Source organism: Sphaeramia orbicularis, chromosome 18, assembly GCF_902148855.1.
Source record: "Sphaeramia orbicularis chromosome 18, fSphaOr1.1, whole genome shotgun sequence".
Classification (NCBI taxonomy): domain Eukaryota; kingdom Metazoa; phylum Chordata; class Actinopteri; order Kurtiformes; family Apogonidae; genus Sphaeramia; species Sphaeramia orbicularis.
Window position 1 is genome coordinate 26,802,703 of NC_043974.1, and position 8,972 is coordinate 26,811,674.

An 8,972-nucleotide genomic window follows, 5' to 3' on the forward strand; every position below is an offset into this window, starting at 1 on the left:
TCCAAGTTGAATCTTTTATTGTCTAGTAGACAAGAACTGGTTTTCTGCAATTAGAAGCTCAAATGGCATCTAGAGTTTTGCAAAACTGGAATTCCAACATAACCACAAATTAATTCCTGTACCTTAAGTAATCATTTGCACCTCTAGTAAACAATTTCCATAAAAATACAAAACAAACTTTCACATTTGGGGCAAATCATCCTTTTAATAATCTAAAACGACTCCGGGATGAGAAAATTTCTTTGGGGAGGGTCATAAAAATAAAACTGTAATAAAAACATCGACACTACATGTACACATCGCGGTGAATCAAGTGGGAAAATGTTAATTTCTGTGACGTTTAAGGCATTCACATTCCCCCACACCATGACAGCAGCATTGTCACAAGACATTCAGTGACTTGTCTTGAAAACATTCTCAGCCCTAAATACAGCATCACACAATTCGCTACATATGGCCCCCAAAGACTAAACATCAGTCTTCTATTCAAGCCCAGGTGTGTTTTACACAATCAATGTATCTGAAAACACACATCAACAAAGTGGCTAGTGTCTTAAAGTGTACCCACAATATGCATGTCCCTCTGAAACAAGAATATGAACAGTTTTACATTCACCTGCACAATTTACAATTTAAAAATCACTGAAGCAACAAAAGCACTTACTAGAAAAGAAACATTACGAATATTACAATTTGCCGATATAAATGCACTTTTAGAAACACTGAAGCCAAACCCAGAATTGTTGGGCTCATTTATGCATAAGCTATTTCAGTTTACATCCTCAGTTCCAAACAGGAACTGACAAATTGTATTGTACAAAAATGCTGTAGAAAATTTGACACCTCTAAAGTGTCACTTACACTTGGGCAGAAGTAAGTTTACCCAAAACAAACATGATATCCCCTCTAATCCTTCCCAGAGTTCAACACTCCTCTACCACGGTACCAGCCGAGGATGAGTATAGTTTTTTCTTAACAAGTCGGAAACCTGGACTCAGTTTAAGTGCATGTCTAAAAGTTGGGGCAAAGCAGGTTCCCATGAAAAGAAAGTCCCGCAGGCTTGGCCAGGCGGTGCCATCCTGCTTGAACACAAGAGTCAGCTCGAATGTGGGGACCACGGTGGCATCGTACACGATGCGATCCAGCCGCTTGCAGCCCTTGTCCAGCTCCAGGTTGACGTAGAGGACACAGCCTCGCAGGCCGCAGGGCTCACAAGACGCCAACCGTAGAACCTCTCGAGCTATCCTCCGAGTGAGCCTCTCTGGTACCAGAACAGAGGAGCAGTGCAACGTTGTCTTCTTGGCGCGGGACAGGCAGTTCTCAAACATTTTGGCCAGCTGTTGACAGGTTCTGTCCTCCATGACGTCAGCGGCCCTCTGGGGCTCGGCCAAGCAGTGATCCCAGAAGTCAAGTTCTGGGGAAAACAATGATGACTGTTAAGAAATCAATAACAGACACTGTGTAGAAATGTGTCCCCCAAACCAAAGGGTCCGATCCGGCCCTTCGTTGAAACAAATTACACTTCAGACGTTAACAGTTAATGATGTCAAAGCTGTTTCAGATCAGACCAATGTGATCACAAGTTAAAACCTATAAATAATGACAACACATTGTGAAAAAAGTAAAATTGCATTTTGACTATATTTACAAACTGTCCTTTCACAATAAAATATGAATAACCTGAAATGTCTTAAAAAGCAGTACAATTTAACAATATTATCCCTGTTATTAAATGTTTTTGTGCAGATCCACTGGGATCTTTAAGTTGTGCATATAATAAGATGAGATATAATGTTGAAATTGCACTCATTTTTCTAAAAAAAAAAATTCAGGTTGTACAGGTTATTTTCAACCTTTTTTCACACTAAAACAAAGAGAAACATTTGGATTATTATTTATAGGTTATAATGGCTATTATTTTGCTTGTCCAGCCCACTTTAGATCACTTTGAGCTGCACGTGGCCCCTGAATTCAAATGAGTTTGAAACCTCTGATTTATACAACAATGCTGATTTGTGCCCTAAATGCATCTATCACTTTCACTATATGTGTCCTTTAATTATCTATTAAACAGCAATATGGAGATTTAGGAGACTATGAAATTCAATTCTCCTGCAAGGGCAAAATGATGGGCTAAATGTTAACCCTTTCATGCATGACGTCCACATTTGTGGACACATAGTTTAAGCTTACTTTCCAAAGTGTTATAAAGGCAATATTCTCCAAACCACATGGGTTTCCCCTCTATAGACCCTAAGCAATACAATGAAAAGAAGTGTCATCTTAATTTTAGAATTTTGACTGCTCTGTGATCTCATAGTTATCCTCCTAAGACCCAGCTATGGGTTTTCTGTCCACGTTTGTAGACAGGAGTTATATCTTCATACAAAAAAACCCCAAAACAAACAAAAAACAGCAGTCCACCACAAAGGACATTCCATTTTTTTTTTTTTAGAATGCGTCTGAAAAAAATATTGCATCATGATATTTCCAATATAGGTAATTATTAAATTAAAAAAAAAAAAAAGCCAAAACTCAAATATTAACACTTTCATGCACAGTGGACAGCTCTTCTACAGTTGTTCTCTTGTATATTCATGGATTTTGTTCTTTTCGTTGTTTTTTTGTTTCGTTTTTTTACACATATCTTTATTAAAGTTTTAAGACACTACATAGCTTTTCTGACATGAATAGGTAACATTATGTAGATCTCTCCTTAGCATAAACCCTCCAGAATCACAAGCCCTCTCCATAGTTTTCACACAATTTATCAGTAAATACATGTTTCTGTGTGTCAAAAATTAAACGTGTGGTGTCCAGCTGAGTGGACATTTTTGCAACTTCATGAAAAATAGGTTCATAAGATTTTTTTTTTTTTTTCATTATTATTTTTTGTATGTTTTTTTTTTATTTTTAATTTTTAAAATACTTTTTTTAATTTATCTATTTATTTTTCAGAAGAAAATTTTCAATCGCATTGTTTTTTTTCCATGCCTGAAGAGGAATAAAAACACTCAGGAAAAAAAATTTGATTAAGGTTCTCATAATTCGTGCATGAAAGGGTTAAATATCTTCCTAATAAAACCATATTTTTTAAAAAGTTCAAAATGCTTTTCATCTTTAGCCTAATTGAGTAATAAAAATCAATCTAAAAAAAAAAAAAGTAGATAATTTCTTTTTTCATAATTCATGCATAAAAGGGTTAAACACAAGCTGCTGAGCTTAGTAGGAATAAAAAGCTCTTCATGTATCATTTGTGGTGTGGAATCATAAAGTTGTGTCCTGCTCAGATGCTTCCCAGTCCCATTGTGTGGATGGGGCTGTTGTGCAGAGACTGAGGGATGACTTCATCCTGTGTTGACTCCCCCCTCCTCCTCCCACTGCTGCAGCCATGCACCACACTGGGATAAACAAGCACTCAACTGGAAATGTCCAGCAGCTTACAGCCACAAACACACACAAAAACAACAAAAAAACACACAAAAGGAAAAAAGGGGAAATGTCACCTTTCTCGATGCAGTTCTGGTCATATCGACGTTCAACTAATTCCGAGATGCATTCGTTGCTTTTGGTCTTCAACGTGCTTGTAGCAACCATGGTGGCAGTATTTCTCCAGGAGTGAGTTTTCTGTTTTCTTTCTTTCTTTTTTTTCCTTTCTTTTTTTTGTTTTTTAACCGAAGCTGCCTGTGAAAACAACCATAACCCTAATGTTAATATGCATCCACGCGCACAACAACCCGACAACACAACAAAGCATTAAATGTTACTTATTAATATTAAACAAAATTAAATATAACGTTAAATATTACTCACCTTTAATGTGATTTAGTGCAAAATTATTTAACTTAAAACGTTTCCCCTAAAAAAAAAAAAAAAAATATCCCAATCACGCGCGTCTCATCGTCCACACTGACACACAAACAGACACACAAACACACACTGCACGAGCACAAACTTCTCACATTCATTTATACGGTCCTGTCACTCAGCTGACAGGAGGGTCTGACCAATCACAGCGCGTCTAAAACGAGCCTCGAGATGCGTCCTGATTGGCTGAGACGGAGCGTTTAAATTAAATAATTGACCAATGGGATGGGAGCGGGGGCTGTGTTGCCACATAGAGGTGGAAGGTTTCATATGAGCAGTGAACTTTGGTATTTGATTCGACAAACTGATACTAAATGTGATTAAACAGGACCTAAACTCAGCTTTGGATTGACACACAGTTATCAGCTTATTTGTTAGGATATGAATCATGATTGTACAGTACACAATGTTAGCAAGTGTTCACTGAAGCTTGTGTTATGGACAAACAAAATGTTATTGCCAACCTTCTGTGATAGAATAAAGGTCCTGATTGGACTGTTTGGTCAAATACAAGATGTTCTGATGTTGTGGTGAGATTGTTAAATCCTCCCAGTATTTTAATTGAATGTGCAATAACCTGTTCTGCTTCCCAGTACTTTAATCAAACGTGCAATAACTTTTTTTTTTTTTTTTTTTTTTTTAACCTCTCTGTACTTTTATTATTTTTTTCTGATACAGTACTCTATTTTACAAGTGTGTATTTGTGTCTGTCTGTGCAATAACTGTTTTTATATGTTTTAGCTGTGTTTAAGGTGCTTTTATTGACTTATAAAATTTTAAATGGAGCGGCAACTTCTTACTTAACGGAGCTGGTTAGACTGTATGCACCTTCTTGTGCTCTTCGCTCACAAGGACCTGGCCTCCTGACTGTGCCTAAAGTCAGGAACAAGACTGTTGGTGAGCGAGCCTTTTCTTTCCGTGCGCCAACACTTTGGAACAGTCTTCCTCTGGACATAAGGCAGGCATGCTCTGTGGATGTTTTTAAAGCAAAGCTCAAGACCCACTTGTTTACTCTGTGTTATATGTCTCGATTTGTTTTTACTGTGTTAATGTTTTTAGTTTTTATGTTTTATTGTGATTGATTTTATATCTGTACAGCACTTTGATTGAAAGCACTTTACAAGTAAATTATTATTATTATTATTATTATTATTATGTTTTCTTTCTGTTTTTGTTCATGTCTTTTTTTGGATTCTGTGACTCAGGGAAATGCACAAGAATTCTAATGTACCTATAATGCGATGTATCTGTGCAAATGACAAATAAATTCTATTCTATTCTATTCTAATGAAATAATGCAATCTTTTTGTTTTTTACACCAACATACCTGTCAGCAGATGTTGGAAGAGGTTCAGGTTAGGGATGTCCGATATTGGCTTTTTTGCCAAAAACCGATATGCCGATATTGTCCAACGCTTAATTTCCGATATCTACCGATACCGCTGCCGATATATGTGGAATATTAAACTAATTTTAGGTAACATCAAATATCTCCTGTCATGGAATTAACACATCTTGCCTAATTTTATTGTGATGCCCCATTGGATGCATTCTCAAATGCAACAAGGCTTTCAAAATGTAAACACTGTCTGTGCAAAGAATACATACTTAAAAAAAATGCCATATTGTACATATATATAATGTCTATTACAGTGTGGCAACTCTACTGTACAATTTCGAAAACTGCACATTTCTTTCAGCTACAAACAATGCTTCATTTACGTGTCAGTAAATGTCGGTGAAATCAAGGCATTATTTTATTGGTTTTAATGGTTAGCAAAAAAAAAAACGATAACGATATTCACCAATATTACATTTTTATGCCAATATCGGGCCGATAATATCAGTGGGCCGATATTATCGGACATCCCTAGTTCAGGTAAAACTATGAAACAGGTACGATCATAGAGGTGAGGTTCTATGTGTTACAATCACTGTTTAGTATCCCTTACCGTAAAGAAGTGAAAATATATAATTATTTTACTAAAACCCACTGGTCTTTTTGCACATTTCTTGAGGTTTGCCTTTCCCAATTATTTATTTATTTATTTTTTTAATTGAAAGATAACAAACAAATGTGGCATTTATGTCACTGTGCCACAGTTCCCATAAATACGGAAGAGGATTAGGGACACTGGGGAAAAAAAAGACTGATATATAGATTTTTTTTATTATTATTATGAGAAAAAGTCAGAATTTTGAGAAAAAAACAGAATTCTGACTTTTTTCTCATAATAATAATAAATATATATGTATATATATTGGACCTTAGTTTATTTTATTTATTTATTTTTTCCCAGTTGTCCTAATCCTCTTTCGTACATAAAGGCACAAGTGCGTATGAATTAAGAATGAAAATTGGAAAAAAACAAAACAAAACAGGGGCTCATCTCCAGTTCTAAACAGAAATTAAAGCCTTTCCCAAAGATAGGTCGATGGCCCAAAAGAGGTCACACACTCTGTTTTATTATGTCAAAGTATAAACCAATGTGGTGATATGTGTGTGTAACAGATGTATACCCTTAAAACTCTGCAATCTAATATTCATGTTTCCAACTTTGGAAGGGGATCAGGTATTATCTCCATGGAAACCTATCAATAGTTAGTTTGTTGGTGTCCAAACATTGCAAGGGTGGTAAAAATATTTTAATGTGTTGTAATAAATGTTTAGGATTATATTCAAAGCTATAAAAGTAAATACTATTTCCCTTTTTTTACATTTACATCTGTCTTTACCAAACATATGGTAGGGACCCAAAATAGGTCACTTAGTTATTTTAATTAGGTCAAAATCTATACCACTGCTGCTGTGATATGTGTGTGATATGTGTCATAACCTAAATAAACGACTTCAGCTTCATTAATCAGATTTTGATTTATGATACAGTTTCCACTACAGATTGTTAAATGTATTTATGTCGAATATAAAAATGTGAAGGATGTTAATGGAGTTTGCTACCCTTTGATTTGAACTTATACCCACTATAAACCATAAACATTAACTTGGAAATATAAATATATGACACATGTAGCAGCAGACGGTAATTCCATGTGTGAAATGGTGAATGTAGACCTATGATCTTATGATGGTTTATGACCAAAACATGTCAATACCAGGCATGAGCAGGGCCACGTTTGCCGCTGAGTAATATACCGCGTTCATGTGATGCCAGTGGCATCTCACTTACCGTGGTTGACATTCCATTCTGCAACAAAGTTCATTCAACACTCTTTTGACAGATGAGGAGCTACTATAAATGCAGTTCAAAATAGATTTTTTGTAATTTCAGTTTCTGTGGAGACATTAAAATTTGGGAGCCACTGTATTTTCTCTATTACACATTCGATTTTATAGAGAATGGAACACTTAACCCTTTAATGCCAAACGTATCATATCTGATACATGAGTTCTGAAGCCCTCCACATGATCAGTGCGATATTTTTTTTCGTAAAAAATCTGATGTATACAATTAGATGATACAATACACAGATAATCCACTAGGGCGGGCCTTTCCAGTGACACTACAAGACTGTCATTAATGAGGAAGGAGGCAGAACTTTGACAATTTTGAAAAGGAATTACCAATTTGTTAGATATGTCTCTGTTATATTATGTTTTTGTTTGTTCAAAAATAATAATATTTGAGCATTGAGACCCAATGTATCAAATATGATACAAAAATAAAACTCATAGGCTACATGGAAATTGATATTTTTTGGTTGTTCAGAAGGACCAATAAAGGCTCCAGTTTCATAGAGCTAGAATTTTCTGTCACTGATTTAATGGTTCAGACTTTAAAGGGTTAAAAGACTACATCGCCAAAGTGTGAAGTGTGGAGTTCTGCAATCTGACCTTGAATGGATCACTATAGCACCCATCAAGAAACACAAAGGGGTGTGAAGTGAAATGAAGCAGCAGTTTGTGATTGTGAATATTCAAGAATAGCAGCTCAGCGGATTCTGACTGGTTTTTTGTTTGTTTGTTTTTTTTAAATCTCTCACAGGAATGTAATAATCTGCAAAGTAATATTTTCCAGATGGATGCCTGGAACAAACAGACCTGCAGTGGGTTGCCAGCTTTTGTAGGAGTGAGGAGGAAGCTCCTGGCCAATAGGTCTCATCTTCCTGTATTTGTAAATGTATGTGTGTGTACATTTGGCAGGTGGAACACTGAGCACAGTTGTTCAACTCAGCAGTACTTTATCCCTCATCACACCCGGTCTCAACACAAATTTTCTCCCAGTAACTGGATCTGCCCCTCTTACCCCCAGCAGCTCTGCTGGCTGAGGGTAATGGAATCTACTGAACGAGAGAGCGCTTTCCTCCAGTCACATGGCGAGAACTAGATACTGTATCCCTCAGTAAAAAGTCACATGCTTTGGCTGGTGTTGCAGCCTTTGTGAATGTAGGCCTATACTCTATGAAATGCTGGATCAGCAAGGGCTTTGTTTAAGTTACAGCAGAAGACAGAGATACCAGCAGGGGTTAGACACTCAGCCGGTTTAATACTCCTTCATCTTCTCATGGAGGGTCAACAGGTTCAAGAAGGCAAGAAAACTGGAGAAAGGTGGAAATAAGACAAACTGAAAAGTTGTGCTAACATTTTGTCATAATCAGGTTGCTTTAGTTAAACAGGTTTAGTCATAAAAGGATTTAACAACACCTTATTTTGCAGCTGACCTACCCCACATTTATAGTATTTATCAGTCTCCTTTTGTTTGATCTTGTCATTTTTTATTACAAATTTCCATGATATACTGTAACCCTAAAATCCCTCCAAACTTTGTGGTGACTTTCAAATTAATTTTTGTCTACATTTCACTTTTCTAAAGAGTTTTATCTGAATTTTGTATCATTTTATCCTCTGCATTTTGCATTTTTCAGTGAAAAGCAGGTGTTTTCCTACATTTAATTCACTAACCATATTGATGTTCATAAAAGCTCAGTGTAAATCCAAAAGTTGATATACAAATTAAGAAGCAGGTTTTTCAGCAAAATATGTCATTAAGTGAATATAAAAACAAATGTTTATTCCGCTGTCATTTGTTAAAACTACATGAGTTTATTGGTGAATTAATGTTGCAGAAGATATCGATGTTTCCAAT

At 35.9% G+C, this 8,972-nt stretch overlaps 1 protein-coding gene across 1 annotated transcript; it reads right to left on the reverse strand.

The window, feature by feature from the left end:
- Positions 1-3,932, reverse strand: LOC115439082 (DNA damage-inducible transcript 4-like protein). The gene is made up of 3 exons (XM_030162977.1): positions 3,814-3,932; positions 3,507-3,684; positions 1-1,414 (listed from the first exon to the last, which is right to left on the reverse strand). The coding sequence occupies exons 2-3, from the start codon at positions 3,595-3,597 to the stop codon at positions 924-926; spliced, it is 582 nt and encodes a 193-aa protein (XP_030018837.1). The 5' UTR covers positions 3,598-3,684; positions 3,814-3,932; the 3' UTR covers positions 1-923.
- Between the last annotated feature and the right edge of the window lie 5,040 nt (positions 3,933-8,972).

What these genes read in the sequence shown, in the direction of transcription:
- LOC115439082 (XM_030162977.1), bottom strand. Translation starts at nt 3,597, where the DNA reads ATGGTTGCTACAAGCACGTTGAAGACCAAAAGCAACGAATGCATCTCG. An exon ending in CCAGAACTGCATCGAGAAAG is followed by an intron (nt 1,415 to 3,506) that starts GTGACATTTCCC and finishes TGTTTTCCCCAG; the next exon opens with AACTTGACTTCTGGGATCAC.